We start from the raw sequence: 15,184 nt of genomic DNA, 5'->3' as shown, positions 1-15,184 counted from the left end.
GACGCCTGGGTGGCTCAGTTGGTTGGACGACTGCCTTCGGCTCAGGTCATGATCCTGGAGTCCCGGGATCGAGTCCCGCATCGGGCTCCCAGCTCCACGGGGAGTCTGCTTCTCTCTCTGACCTTCTCCTTGCTCATACTTTCTCTCACTGTCTCTCTCTCAAATAAATAAATAAAATCTTAAAAAAAAAAAAAAAAAAAAAAAAAGAGACTTAGAGGGTGCCTGGGTGGCTCAGTTAAGTGTCTGCCTTCAGCAGGGTCCTGGGATCAAGGCTCTCATCTGGCTCCCTGCTCGGCAAAAAGCTTGCTTCTCCCTCCCCCACTCCCGCTGCTTGTGTTCCCTCTCTGACTCTGTCAAATAAATAAATAAATAAAATCTTTAAAAATAACAAAAATAAAATAGAGACTTAGAGCTCTATTTAAATATAACCAGTGCATATAAAAGCCAGCTTTATAATTTAAATTCTGTAATTTAGGAATTCTCACTGTATACATGTATTTTTAAATGCACATTGATTAAAGCAAATTTAAATCATCATTATCTCATTTGATTCAGAAATTCAGCCTTTTACTAGGAATCATTCATTCCTACCCATCATCTCTAATTAGAAAAATTAACACATTTAATTAAAACAGTAAAACAATTCTTCCTACATAATGTCTCAAATTCCAAGTAAATAATTTGAGTTAAATATCCATCAAAAACAAAGATACTTCTAGTTAGAACAAAGCTATTCAACACAAAGTCTCTTACAAAGAGACTCACAAGAACAACTTATAAGGCTGAAGATGACAAGAAACACAATACCATCAGAGACCTAGAAGCTGGAAAGAAAACTGAAAAAAGGCTGGATTCTAAGCAGCAACGTACAAACACAGCACCATCCCAAGCAGTTCAAAATGCCTGATGGGCTCAAAACTGGTGGCATCAAGAACTTCCAAAAGTGGAAGGGATCTTAAATACTTAATAAAATTATAGAAGAGTGTTTTAAAACTTCAAACATGGGGCATTTTTAGATATGACTTTAAACCTAAAAGCTATTCAAAAGAGAAGACTGGGGTTGCCTAGGTGGCTCTGTTGGTTAAGCATCTGCCTTTGGTGAGGGTCATAATCCTAGAGTCTTTGGACTGGTCCCATGTCGGGCTCCTGGTTCAGTGGGGAGCCTGCTTCTCCCTCTGCCTGCTGCTTCCCCACTGTGCTCGGCTCACTCTGACAAATAAATAAAATTAAACAAACAAACAAAAAACAAGAGAAGACTGATTCTACCACAATGTTATTTGGTGTATAAAGGTTTGACAGTTCACTTTATGTGGGTTATTCCTCTCTCCTTAAAACAGACAGTCCTTACTTTGCATGGCAGCATGAGACTATAAAAATGACCCTGCAAAAACAAAAAACAATGACCCTGTAAAGGGGCACCTGGGTGGCTCAGTCGGTTAGGTGTCTAACTCTCGGTTTCAGTTCATGATAGTTCATGATCTTAGGTTCCTGAGATTGAGCCCGCTTGTCAGGCTCCACACTCAGCAGGGAGTCTGCTTGAAGGTTCTCTCTCTGCCCCTCCCCCCACTCACACACATAAATAAAACTTAAAAATAGACAAAGCAAGGCAATCTTAATTAACAGGGGAAAAATTATGATCATTCCATAATTTAAAATTGTCAAAACTATTACTTTTGACAGCAGTAAGACAGGAAAAAATAAAATACCTATTTAGTACATTGTAATTTAAAACATTATAAACACTGAGATTGAAGTGTTTTTCTTTGTGGAAAAAAAAAAAAAACTCAGGAAGAATAGTTTGAACAGTTCTTACCTTCTTCTGATCATATAACTTATATATGGAGTGAGCATATTTTCTGTGCCTTGGCGAATTGTCATATTCCTTTCTAAGTCTGATCAGCTTCCAACATTTTATCCTTTGCACTCCCAATGTTGTGAAATATGTCTAGTGTTTTTTGTTGGCATCACTTCCTCTGAGACATCTTCATCCTTTTTATTACAACCACTTTCCTCATTTATGTTGCTAAGCTTGCCTTCACTAAGTTCCTCTGGCTGCACAGTCTCCCCAAATGCAGCATGTCTACATTTGAAGGTTAGTTTTTTATTCTGTAACTCCACTTACATTTGGTTCAAATTTCACTTCTAGTGTTATTGTTTCTTTGCTGCACTTTCATCTTTTTTGTCCAATTCCCTATATTGTTTTTTTTAAATGTAACCTGAGTGGGTATATCACTGAGATAACCATTCAATACCACTACTACACTCTCATCTATGTCGGATTTGAAAAACAGATGCACACTGACCAATCACCAAGAGACTTTGAAAAAAGTTGACCTGTTGTGCATCTGTTACTTACATTTTGACTTGTGGACTGAAGTGTTAGCAGCAAATTTTGTGGTTTATGCAATTACAGTTAGTATTCTAGGGTATGTGAAATTTTGAACCATGTTATTGGGGGACTGTTAAAATTTAGTTTAATTTAAATTTTTAAAATTTAAAATTAAATTTAAATTTTTTAAATTTAGTTAAAATTTAACTAAAACATGGTAACCAAACTTCATGCATACTGGGCCTGTACCCTTCTCTCCTCTTCATGCTTTGACCTTAAAATTCTATTTTTATTAGAAACCAATACTGCTACTCTTGCTTTCTTTATGACTATATCATTACTTGGTTATGTCTAATTTGAGCTTTGTCTCACAAAGTAAGACACAGCTAGATTTTTTTTTTTTTAGATTTTATTTATTTATTTGTCAGAGTGAGAGAGCGCATGCACAAGCAGGCAGAGTGGCAGGCAGGCAGAGGCGGAGAGAGAAGCAGGCTCCCTGGCGAGCAAGCAGCCCAATGCAGGACTCAATCCCAGGACTCTGGAATCATGACCTGAGCCAAAGGCAGCAGCTTAACTGACTGAGCCACCCAAGCATCCCAGACACAGCTAGATTATTAATCCAATCTGAAAGATTTTTTCCAATCTGAAAGTCTTAACAGAATTCTGGTCATATAGTGTAATCTTTATATTTGGTCTTATTCACATCTTGTTTTACATATAACTTTTGATTATACTTGGATACCTATTATTCTTACTTTTGCTGAATAAGACTTTTTTTTTAAAGACTTTATTTATTTGACAGAGACAGCCAGAGAGGGAGCACAAGAATGGGGGAGCTGGAGAGGAAGAAGCAGGCTCCCTGCTCAGGGAGCCGACGTGGGGCTCGATCCCAGGATACCAGGATCATGACCTGAGCCAAGGGCAGAAAGTCTAACGACTGAGCCACCCAGGCACCACTGCTGAATAGGTTTTTTAAAAATTCTGCCCCTCCATCCTCCTCTAAATTCAGATTTCATGCTCCACTTTATTTTTACTATTCATTATGTTCACAGTATAGCAGAATCTTGAACAAAACAGTTTGAACAGTGCAGGTCCACTTATGAAGGGGATTTTTTTAAATAGCATTGTAAATGTATTTTCTCTTCCTTATAATTTTAATTTCATTTTCTCTAGCTTTATTGTAAGAATACAGCATATAACACATAAAACATACAAGATATGTGCTAATTAACTATATTATCAGTAAGGTTTCCAGTCAACAGTAGGCTATTAGTAGTTATATTTTTGGGGAGTCAAAAGTCACTTGCAGATTTTCCACCACATGGAGGGTCAGTGCCTCCCAGTTCAAGGGTCAACTGCATAAGTCATACTTAATTTGCATCTCTATCAATATACTAAAATTTAAAGAGATGCTCAATATCCTTAATCATCAGTAAAATGTAAATCAAGACCACAAGATACTACCTTCACACCCACTAGGATAGCTATAACAAAAAAGACAGATAACACGTCTTGGTAAAGATACTGATAAATTAAAATCCTCATACATTGCTGGTAGGAATATTAAAATGATGCATGGCTGATTTGACAATAGTCTGGCAATTCCTGAAAGGATTAAACATAAAGTTATCATTTGACCCAGGAATTCCACTCCTATAGAAGTAAAAATATGTCCATGCAAAAACTGGTACACACAAAACTTGTATTCATAACAGCCAAAAGTAGAAACAATCCAAATGTCTATACAATGGATAAATAAAATATGGTAGATTAATACAATGGAGTATTTGGCAATAAAAAGTAACAAAGAACTATCACATAATACGATACAGGTTAGCCTTGAAAACATCATAAATGAAAAAAGCCAGTCATTAAACACCACATGTTATACAGTTCCATTTATATGAAATGCTCAGAACAAGCAAGCAGATTAGTGACAGCCATGGTAAGACAGGAGACAGAACTTCAGAAAAATGAAGTATCTGCTAACGGGCAGAGGGTTTCTTTTTGGCACGATGGAAATGTTTTAAAATTGTGCTATTGGGGCACCTGGGTGGCTCAGTGGGTTAAGCTGCTGCCTTCTGCTCAGGTTATGATCTCAGGGTCCTGGGATCAAGTCCCACATCGGGCTCTCTGCTCAGCAGGGATCCTGCTTCCCTCTCTCTCTCTCTGCCTGCCTCTCCATCTACTTGATCTCTGTCAAATAAATAAATAAAATATTTTTAAAAAAAAATTGTGAATGGCTGCACCACTCTCTTGGATATACTATGTATCAAATTGTACACTTTAAATGGATGAATTGTATGATATATGCATTTTATCTCAATAAAGCTGTTGAAAATATTCTTTAGTGAGTACCTCTCCTACCAAAGAAAACAAAAATGATTCATAATTTTACCAACTATAGACAGCCACTGTTTCAGTCTGCTTTTCAGTTGTATGTACACATACTAATACATAAGTTAGATGTATGTACTACATACTCATCCATACTTTTTCAAATTAAAATGAACATGTCTTCATGGTAATAAGTACTAACAGCTACATATTATTTCACTGAATGGCTATCTCAAAATAGACTGCCTATTGTTGGACTACTTTCTGTAACATATTTTCTATTATAAAAATAATGCAGCCATAAAAAATACTGCTCAATCTTTGCACCTATCTTCATAACGCATTCTCAGTAGAATTGCTGGGTCAAGGAATATGCTCAAGACTAAGGAACCCCTTAATCAGACTCAAAAAACCATGGAGGAAAAAAGAAGAATCCTCCCACATTCTCACTGTAATAAAAGAAAAGATAATTATGGAACACGATGGAGGTGTTAGCTATTGCTCTAGTGGTAATCGTACTGCAATATAGAAATGTATCAAATCATGGTGGTTATCATATTGCAATGTGGAAATGTATCAAATCAATATGTACATCTTAAATTTATACATTTTTTAATGATTTTATTTATTGAGAAAGACAGAGAGGGAGTGAGCAGGCGTTCGTAGGGGGAGCAGCAGAGGGAGAGGGACAAGCAAACTCCGTGCTGAGCTCCACAGCCTAACATGGGGCTCTATCTCAGGACCCTGATAATCTGAGCCAAAATCAAGAGTCAGACACTCAACCAACTGAGCCATGCAGGCACTGCAAACTTACACAACAGTATATATGTCTACTATATTTTAATAAAAAAAAATAAATAAAAGTACATGTCCATGCACCCCCCCCACACACATACACAGGATTCTCCTTGGGGATGCAATCCCACAGGTCTGATGAAGAGGATTGAAATTATCGTTTAGACAGCCATCACGAGTCCCCAGGGGCACAACCTGATGTGGCTATGGCTGATTCATTCTTCAAAGCAGCCCATTTTAAAATGGCGTACCAAAAATAAATAAAAGGTTTTAAAATTGAGATTTTAAAAAAATGACCTACAGATCTCAAAGAAAATACATCAAAACATTAACATGTTTGGTGGTCATTTCTAAAAAACAGGAAAAGTGACTTCTTTCCTTTATAGGAAACTTTAAAATTTTAACAATGAAATGATACATGTTAATTCAGAGTTACCCATCAAATTCCAGAGGTGAAAAGGAGCTTAGGTATCACTAAAATCCTCATTTTAAAGATTAGAAAACTGAAGACCAGAAGAAGGATTAACTCATTCAAACAAGATCATCTAGCTATTAAATAGCAGAGCCTCAACTTTGTACAATCTTCCTTAAGAGGGTTTCAGGGTTTCCTTTAGGTCTTTGAAACACCTACTAAAATACTGATACCATATTCCTATATATATGAACTCTGCCTTTAAATACCAATGTCCTTGCCCTTAAGAATCAAGGCTAATGTAAAATGTCCTAAGAAAATAGCAAATTGGGGTGCCTGGGTGGCTCAGTTGGTTTAGGAACTGCCTTTGGTTCAGGTCATGATTCTGGGGTCCTGGGATCGAGTCTCCTGCTTGGCAGGGAGTCTGCTTCTCCCTCTGACCTCTCTCCTCTCATGCGCTCTAATAAATAAAATAAAACAGCAAATTGGGGGGCCTGGGTGGCTCAGTCATTAAGGTCTGCCTCTGGCACAGGTCATAATCCCGGAATTCTGGGATGGAGCCCCAGGTGTCCCAGCATGCGTTCTTTTTAACAGCCAAAGATTCAAGAGACAACTAAATCTCTATCTGTGTGCCATAAGCCTGCTGGTATAGAGATAAATAAACAGTATAGGGCTTATGAGAAACTTAAGATCCCACACCAACACGTGCAGTTAGTTATGGCTAGAGTACAGAAGCTGCATATAAGAACAAGCAAAGAAAATAAAAACCCACCCTACGATTTCGTTTCTTTACTCCTTTGTCATGGACAGGCTGCAAAAAACCGCCACCTCCAGATTCATCTTCACTCCTCAAACTATGTATCAGGCTGGTTTTAAAACAGCCTGTGGTAAGTATTTTTTAGGTTCCTAGACTGAGGATCCAAATTCTTGTATAACGATAAAATCAGTCAAGGAGATAAATTCAACTAAGTAACATCTTCATTTACATTTTCTAGACTTTATAGAGATAGACCTGTGAGAGTATTTCCTCAGTAAGCAATAGCCATTAGCAAAACTCAAACTGCATTTCAAACAATTTAACACAAGTATTAGTCTTTGAAAAATAGTAGGTTAATGTTATCTTTAGTAGCTGGCATTTATTATTAAATGCATAGTATGCAGTATATCTTGTTTCATGTAGTGTATCTTTATACCCCCAAATTCTGAAGTAAATTATTCCCATTTTACAAATAAAAGGACAGAAGGCTAAGTACCTGTCCAAGGTCATGTAGCAGGTAAATGGCAGTCAGAATTCATAAACTGTCTTCTGATCTAGTTTTCTTAAATACTATATAAGTGTTGGTTAATGGACAGCAAATTCATAATCAACAAATGATTTTACCTATCACCAAATATTTACTTAACAGCTACTACGCACCAGCCACTTAAGTAAATGATGACAAGATAGACAAATGTCCCTGCTCTCCAAGCTCTTCACTTGTGGGTAAAGGAAAAAAAAAAATTGTCATCATAGCAATGAAGAAAATAAGTATGAAAAAGAGGGCATGAACTAAGATCTAAATGACTTTGAAAAATCAGAAGGCGTTTCCCAAAAAAGAAAAAAACAAGGACGGACCTTAGAAAAGAGAAAATAGATTTATGTAACAGTGAACAAAACGTGATGAGGTTGGAGAGGTAAGCATAGGCTAATTCATACAGTTCTTAATACACAACATTTATAGATAAATTGTGGGAATTGTTTGTTGGTAGTGTTAATTAGGAAGTCACTGAAGATTTCTGGATAGGGAAATGACATGATATGACAATCTTTTTAAAGATTTTATTTATTTGAGAAAAAGAGAGAGAGAGAGAGAGACACGGCATGAACAGGAGGGAGGGGCAGAGGAGAGAGAGAAGTAGAATCCCCTCTGGGCGGGAGCCCAATGTGGACTCATCCCAGGACACTGGGATCATGACCCCAGGGGAAGGCAGATGCTTAACCAACTGAGCCACCCAGGAGCCCAGGTTAGGACACTATAAGAGTAATTGTGGCATGAGCTGAAGCTGTAGGGGAGGAGACAGGGAAGAGCAGACAGATCATAATGCACTGTAAAAGAAAAGAATAAAACTTGCTAGCTGACTGCTCATGGGGAGGAAGGGAAGAGACTATAACATGTAATCAAAGATAACACCACAACTTGGCTCCAGCAAAGCGCTGGGTCCTTGTTAGTCTCATTTACTAAGAATCTGTCTTGAATGTTAGTTTTAAGATACTTAGCAGATGGTCACAGTTGGTATACTAAGGGCTCATTATTGTCTAATATTAAAAACTCGACTGCTAGATGAATTTACTGTGAATGTCATAAAATGCTAAGAAAAAACAAAGTTTCTACATTAGAGCAAGAATGAATGAAGCTCTAAAATGGTTCTGCACTAAATTCACATATTAAAAATATCTTAAAAAAATCTTAATCTATAAATCAGTTACAAATAAGTATAGTTTTCCAAATTGCCATTTCTTCTCCCATGTTCTTCCCTTCCCATATCCCTAACTATAGGCTATAGAGAGCTTATAGAATATACTCTCATTTATTATGCAAAATCTACACTGAAAGGTTCCCAAAAACCACCATCCCAATTTAGGGGGTGGGATGCAGCAAGACAAATCATCAGAGACCTAGTCTCTAAAAATTAACCTTAAATACAAAAAAAGTTAAGTCACCAGACCAATGGAGGTACAGCAGCCCTGCCTTTCCAAAGATAAATGGTATACTTATGTTAACACTAAAGCACAAAATGTTGCATATTGAAATGAAAATTTAGTATTAGCTTACTTCTAAAGTTATATTCTAAATCCTTGAACATATTCCAATTACTTGAATATTAGTAATTGTCTTCATTAATCATTCAGTACCACTTTTTGTTAGTAACCAAACAATGCTTAATGAAAATTTGGTTATTTGGTGTTGTTTCAAAATTTACAGATATTTACAATGTAAAAATCTTCATTTTTAAATGCTGGGGGGGAGGTATAGTCATTCCCCTAAACATAATATAAAAATAAACTATGTGTCCTGTGAAGCTATATATAAGGCCACATATGAAAGTATATAAAATCTGTCCCATTTCAGAAAAATCACATTTAAAGAATTCTAAACTTACAAAACTGAAAAATTCTAACGAATGTCTACTCACATTACTACAGTGTTTCCAAACTTCACATGCATCGGAATCATCCAGAAGGCTTGTTAAAACAGATTACTGGGCCCCACACCCCAGTTTCTGATACAGTAGTTGTGAGGGGGGGTCCAAGAATTTGCATGTTTAAAAATTCCCATGTGATGCTGGTACAGCTTGACCTATTACCACACTTAAGTTACTACTCCAATACCAAGTATACAAATTTTTCATCAAAAGATACCTTTTCCTATTAAATTTATGTGAATATTTTAAATGGTAGATTACTCTATTGAGTGAGAAATTAATCATTTCTTACAAAACTTAAGTTTTTATGTTTAGGATATACCTAAACCTGACTCAAAGTAATTATGAAGGCAGATCCAATTCTAGTCTCAAAACTGCATTAAAAAAAATAATAATTATGCAACACTATATAATACCGTTAATATGACATGTCCAGAATTGGCAAATCTACAGAATGGTTGTCTAATTCTTGGAAAGAGGAAATGGAAAATAAAACTGCTAATGGACATGAAAATAAATGTACAGGGAGGCCTGGGTGGCTCAGTGGGTTAAGCCTCTGCCTTCAGCTCGGGTCATGATCTTGGGGTCCTGGGATCGAGCCCCGCCTCAGGCTCTCTGCTCACCGAGGAGCCTGCTTCCCCCTCTCTCTCTGCTGCTGCTCTGCCTACTTGTGATCTCTCTTTCTCTGTCAAACAGGCAAATAAGATCTTTTAAAAAAAAGAAAATAAATGTACTAAAACCCACTGAATTACATACTTTAAACAAGTGAAACTTTACTATGTAAACTTCATCTCAATAAAGCTGTTGAAAGAAATTATGTGAAAGTTCATAAGGTAGCTAAGCAACACTAAACCAAATGTTGCCATTGTAGATACTGTTAGGAACACATAATTCTAATTAGCTATATCAACAACTTTGTTTCTCCTGGTCCAAAGTAAACAAGCCTACTTTAGCAAAATTATTGCAAATTTTAAACTTCAAGTCCAGAGTCAGCAGAATTACATAAACAGTACTTCTAAGCCTGTTAAATTATAGGTATGTAGGATATCACACACCAAAATCAATGAAACAAGCCTTGGAGTAGTCCTATGCACCTAGAAGTATCAGCTCAACAACATTTGGTTGCAATTTTTGAAAAATTAATTTGCTCTACCAAATTGGTCCTCTGACCCCATATCCACCAGGGGCAGCAGAGCAGTCGCAATGGCTCTCAGGACTGCAGAAATACACGAGAGAACTATCCAGACTTCTTCTCACTCTTACCGTAATACACCATTTCTATGGTTAATATCACCAAAGCCTAGAACAAGGTGCTAGACTGTTCTCATGAAAAGCATTTAGTATACTAAATATCATTACCAAATGCCCTGTAAGAACTTTCTTTTATACTTTCATCTATCAGTCATACTTCTGGTTGCTGAGAGGATCCACATACATCCTCCTTTTATAATTAAGGAAACATCTATTCCAATGAAAGTTAAACCTGCAGCATCTAATTTTTCTGCCCTAAAAATATATTTTAAAAGGGAAACTTGAAGACTTTTTCCAAAATTCAAAGATGATCTTAAAGTTTCCTATTACTACTCTTATTTTCTCTGTGAGGTAATCTCTACTTGTTTTTCATTTTATGCTAAATGACCCTACTAAATTAACTCTGATTTGCCTTTAGAGCTAAAAGGACTTACGTCTCATGAGTTCCAAAAAAGAAAATGGGTAGTTTGTTTGTGGGTGGTTTTACAGCTCCATCAGGAACTTCATCTACCTAAAAGAAAGATCAGAAAAATTAACATCTTTTAAATCACACACACCTCAACACACCAGAATAAAGTGAGAACAAGACTTCCAAAAAGGATCTGATAAAAGTAGACCAGTTCTGTAGGTCATAATCCCTATCTCAGTTCTGAAACCCAAGAAGTTCTAAAACCCAAAATATTTCTCAAAACTCATTTCATGGCAAAACCTGGACTGACAATGAAGGTATTTCGTCATTTCTTTTATCCACCAGTGTTTCTACTGATGCTTCTCTGCAAAAATACTGTTAGATTACCATGTGCCATTCTAGAAGCCTACCAGGAGCAAAATATATACCATTATGTACCACAGATACCTCAAATTCTGAATTTTTAAATGTATCTGACCCGGAGTATTTCAGATAAGGGACCCCAAACTCATTCAAAAATCCTGAATGGTATTTCTGCAGGGAGGCTATACAAGTATCAGAGTAACGTAAAAGCAAACACAAATGAAAGTTACAAGCAGTATTTCCTAAGTTTGAAACACACGTTCTAGAAAGATCTTGTACCTACATGGCTAAATCAGATGAAGTTCTGTTCCTTTTTCATTTCTATCAATCATTCTAATCAAGTAATGAAGAAAGTATCAGGCACTATCATGTCTAACATATCTGTTATACTTGTTACTTTCTCTTAACAATAAAGGAGAAGCAGACCTCAAAGGTAAAGCAATCAGGCAGTAATATCAAGTCAGAATTTAACATTTCGGGGGTATAGCTCGTGGTAGAGCATTTTACTGCAGAATTTAACATTTCAATTTTTTCATTACTTAACTTCCTAATAACATTTCTGTGTCACAACCTTCCTAATTTCAAAGACATTTTAAAAAATCAATTAGCTTAAAAAAAAATCAATTAGCTTTGTTAAGAAGGAAGCAGACCATCTGAGGACCTACTATGCTCTATATGCATAACCATGTTGAAAAAAAGATGGTGAAAGTGATTTGATTGTTATGCAGTCTGAAAGTTTCAGACATCAACATTATCATTATCAACTAACACTCTTAGGGACTTTAATTTCCTCACCTATACCATCATTATACTTATATACAAAGTCCTTAGAGCCCTTAAGGGATACTTTCTGTCAACCCAGTTCATACGCTTCCTTCTGCTAGCCAACAGTTTTAAATGTGCAGTACCTAAGGAGTTTAATAAGCATTAGGCAATTTTTAAAAAGTTGACTATAGAAAGTTATTACTGATACAGGATTATAAGAACATGCAAAACTTAAAAGAAAACTTAAAGTAGTTTGAAATATAGAGACACAAAACATTAAAATCAAAATATGGACAATTGTCATCTTCACAGACGATAATAAATACCCTAATCTCTCTAAAGCAAAGACATAATTTGTCAAGACTAGAGATGACAGAAAAAGGAACATAATTCTCGTACACAGACAGTATCAAACCAAAATCAGCTGCCTGTAAAGAAAAAAAGGAGAAAAGAAACAAAAATTTCCCATTCCAATCAAGTGACCTTGTTGAATATAGAACTTATTAACGAAGGAAAATTCTGGCCCTCCTAAGGCTACTTATTCTGCTTTTAGCAGTACCAGCTCTTAATCACCTAACACAATGAAGCATGTGGAGAAGACAATTTGAAAGAAAAGTAGATAACTTTTCAAACATTTTCATTTGGCTCATAAATGTAATGTAGCATCGAAATGTGAATACAAATATACCCTATAACCTCAGATTTTATAACATGTCAAAATAAATAAGGATGTTAAAACCACTGGGGGAAAAAAAGTATCTTGGAGGGGCCTTAAACCTGCCCAACTTCCCTCTCCTCTATTCAGACAAGAGTGTTTTATAAGTACATGATTGCATACTAAGGACTGTGGAGCACATGAAGAAATTCAGTTTATGTCTATTGCCCTCAAGAAGCTTACAATTTAAGGGAAAAAAAAATCTTATAATCTATTTGGAAATCAAAGCACACACCTAAGAGTTTAAAATGTCATCACAAAGGAAACAGATTAGAATGTCAAATACATAGGTAAGAATTATGAATAAGGATTGTTCAAGATAAGACTCCAGTGAAAAGACAGACTTGATAGACTGTGGGGAGGGGAGGATCTTTCCAGGTTTAGGAAGGAAACCTGAAAGCAAGAACTGGATGGGAAAAACCAAGAGAACAGTAAACATTTTATACTTGGACAGGAATCAGCAAACATACTACATGATTCTCTGTAACCAATGGGTATGCTTTCTCCCAGCTGACATAATTAAAAATACAGGATTTAATTGTCTTTTAAGAAATACACCCCTCAAAGGAGAATAAACTGGTGGAAATTACAACTTAATAATATCAAGTTTATATTAAAAAATATATATACTGAGCATTCTAATCTAATGGATCTCAACAGTTTTTTGGTTCTATCATGATCTTAGAACCTGAGTCCTACCATAAGCTAACAAAAGACCTTTTTCCGAAAATGGCATTTAGGTATTAGTCTCAATTCTTTAAATGTCACAAAAATCCTGGGCCTTAATTACCTCTCTGTACCACTAGATGTGAACCTAGGAATCTGCTCTTCCGCCTATGGGAAACAAAGAGGTAAAACAACTTCTTCAAGGTCATAAGGCAAACTTAACGAAAACAAACATGAAAATAAATTTACAAAAAACTTATTGTAAAATTTTCAAGAATATCCAGTCCTGAATCTCTATATTAAACAAGCAAACCCAGAAGGTCTCATCAACTACAAAACATAAAAAATCCCTATGAAACCAATTTAATCAAATCTTTGACATCCAAGAGTCTGCATAAACTCCACTGATACTCTGCCTTTTACTCAAAATTTTAAAAATGGCAATGCTTCATTAAACGATAAACAAAGTCCAACCTTGATTATTTTCACCTACAATGGAACATTTAACTGGCATCACGTTTAACTATTTCCTATTAAGAAAACCTGCCCAAGTCTGTCAAAAACAAACCCACAGGGAAACTCTTAAAGCAGAAACACCTGGATTTTTACAATTCCACGGGAGATTCCTGGGCAAAAAGCTAAAACGAAAGGTTACAAAAGAGTCCAAAGGAAAGCGAGGGGGAGAAAGGACCCGAGAACAAAATTAAGAGAAAGGGTAGAAAGTAGGCCCCTGGGGAAGGTAGCACCGCTAAATGCGAAGGCTAAAATCACTTACTCGAGCTGGCCAATGAGGATAACCTTTCATCTTGGCGAAGATGAGGTCTCCAGGTTTGAAATCGCGAGTCATATTTCGGGGGCGAGGCCGGGGGTCTAAAGCCCAGGGAGGAGGCGCGGCGGTGCCGACGGCGGGGTGATGCCGGCGGAGAGCGGACTGGCGCCCAGGCTCCCGGGGCGGCGGGAGGGGGAAGATGCCTCCGGGCGTCCCGACGCGCCTGCGAGGGAGAGCACCGAGGGCGGTTAATGCTCAGAAACCCGAAGGGAGGGGCCGCACGGGGAGGCCCGGGGGAGGGGGAGGGGAGGGCCGACGAGAGGTGGGGGTGGGAGAGTGAGGGGAGAGCCGCCTCCCGCTCCTCCCCCGCGAGTGCGCGGCCTCCGCAGCCCGGGAGCTACCCCTCCAGGCTTCTGCAGGTCCACCGCTCGACGACGGAAAAGACGCCACCACCTGAGGCTGAGATGCTTCTCAGCCCGCGTTCCCCCTTCTCCCTCTCCATCTTTCCCCTGGCTTTTTTCTCCGGGCTTAAGCCCCAAGAGGGAGGGAGTCTGGGGAGAGGGGAAAAGATGGCAAAGGAAGGGGGAACGTCCCCCTCCCATCCACACCGGACATCTCCCCCAACCTGCTTCCCGACGGTCGCAGCCCTGGGCCGCCCCTCTGCTCCCGGGCGGGCCGCGGCCACTTCCCCGCTACAGCCAGGAGCGAGGCCACTGAGGGGGGGGCGGGGCGAGTCCCCGCCGCCCGCTCACCTGCCGGGGCCGCGGGCTGTGAGGCTGCGGTGGCGGGCCGGCCGCCTCTGCCCGCGTCCACGCAAGCCACCTGCGCCACCAGCTGCCGCAGAGGCGTCTCAACGGCTCCGAATCGCAACCGCCGCCGCCGCTGCCGCCGCCGTCGCTGCGCTGCTCCCGCGCGGCTCCCGCTCGGCGCCCGCTAGCACTGGGGAGGGACCAACGGCGGGCCGAGGGCGGGGGGACAACGCAGCACCCGCCTGAGGTGTGGGGCTCGGAAGCGGAACTTCGGAAGCCGCTAGAGCCCCAGCTTGGCTTCTGCCCGACAGTTACAGCCAAACCGAGAGAGATACTGAAGGAAAGGAACAAATAAGTGGGCGAAAAAAGCTCCGTCGTCGGCAGCCCCCCCCTGCGGTTTGCAGAGTGGTTTGGCCCGGCCCGCCCCTGCTGGCTGCTCTG

The 15,184-nt window shown here is 38.8% G+C and overlaps 1 protein-coding gene across 4 annotated transcripts in view; it reads right to left on the bottom strand.

The window, feature by feature from the left end:
• Nucleotides 1-14,879, bottom strand: part of PSIP1 (PC4 and SFRS1 interacting protein 1) — a 40,693-nt gene extending 25,814 nt beyond the window's left edge. For 2 of the 4 annotated variants that reach the window (XM_032880559.1, XM_032880560.1), the window contains exons 1-3: nt 14,747-14,879; nt 14,001-14,217; nt 10,742-10,818 (exon numbers count right to left, since the gene is read on the bottom strand). In XM_032880559.1, the coding sequence (XP_032736450.1) occupies nt 10,742-10,818; nt 14,001-14,072 (149 nt within the window). In that variant the 5' untranslated portion in view covers nt 14,073-14,217; nt 14,747-14,879. The remainder of the gene's footprint in view (nt 1-10,741; nt 10,819-14,000; nt 14,218-14,746) is intronic. The other 2 variants (XM_032880562.1, XM_032880563.1) reach the window with 1 other exon arrangement.
• Between the last annotated feature and the right edge of the window lie 305 nt (nt 14,880-15,184).

The sequence above is a fragment of the Lontra canadensis genome, unplaced genomic scaffold (assembly GCF_010015895.1).
Source record: "Lontra canadensis isolate GAN:19392208 unplaced genomic scaffold, GSC_riverotter_1.0 scaffold70, whole genome shotgun sequence".
In the NCBI taxonomy this organism is placed as follows: domain Eukaryota; kingdom Metazoa; phylum Chordata; class Mammalia; order Carnivora; family Mustelidae; genus Lontra; species Lontra canadensis.
This window is presented reverse-complemented; position numbering and strand designations above follow the sequence as displayed.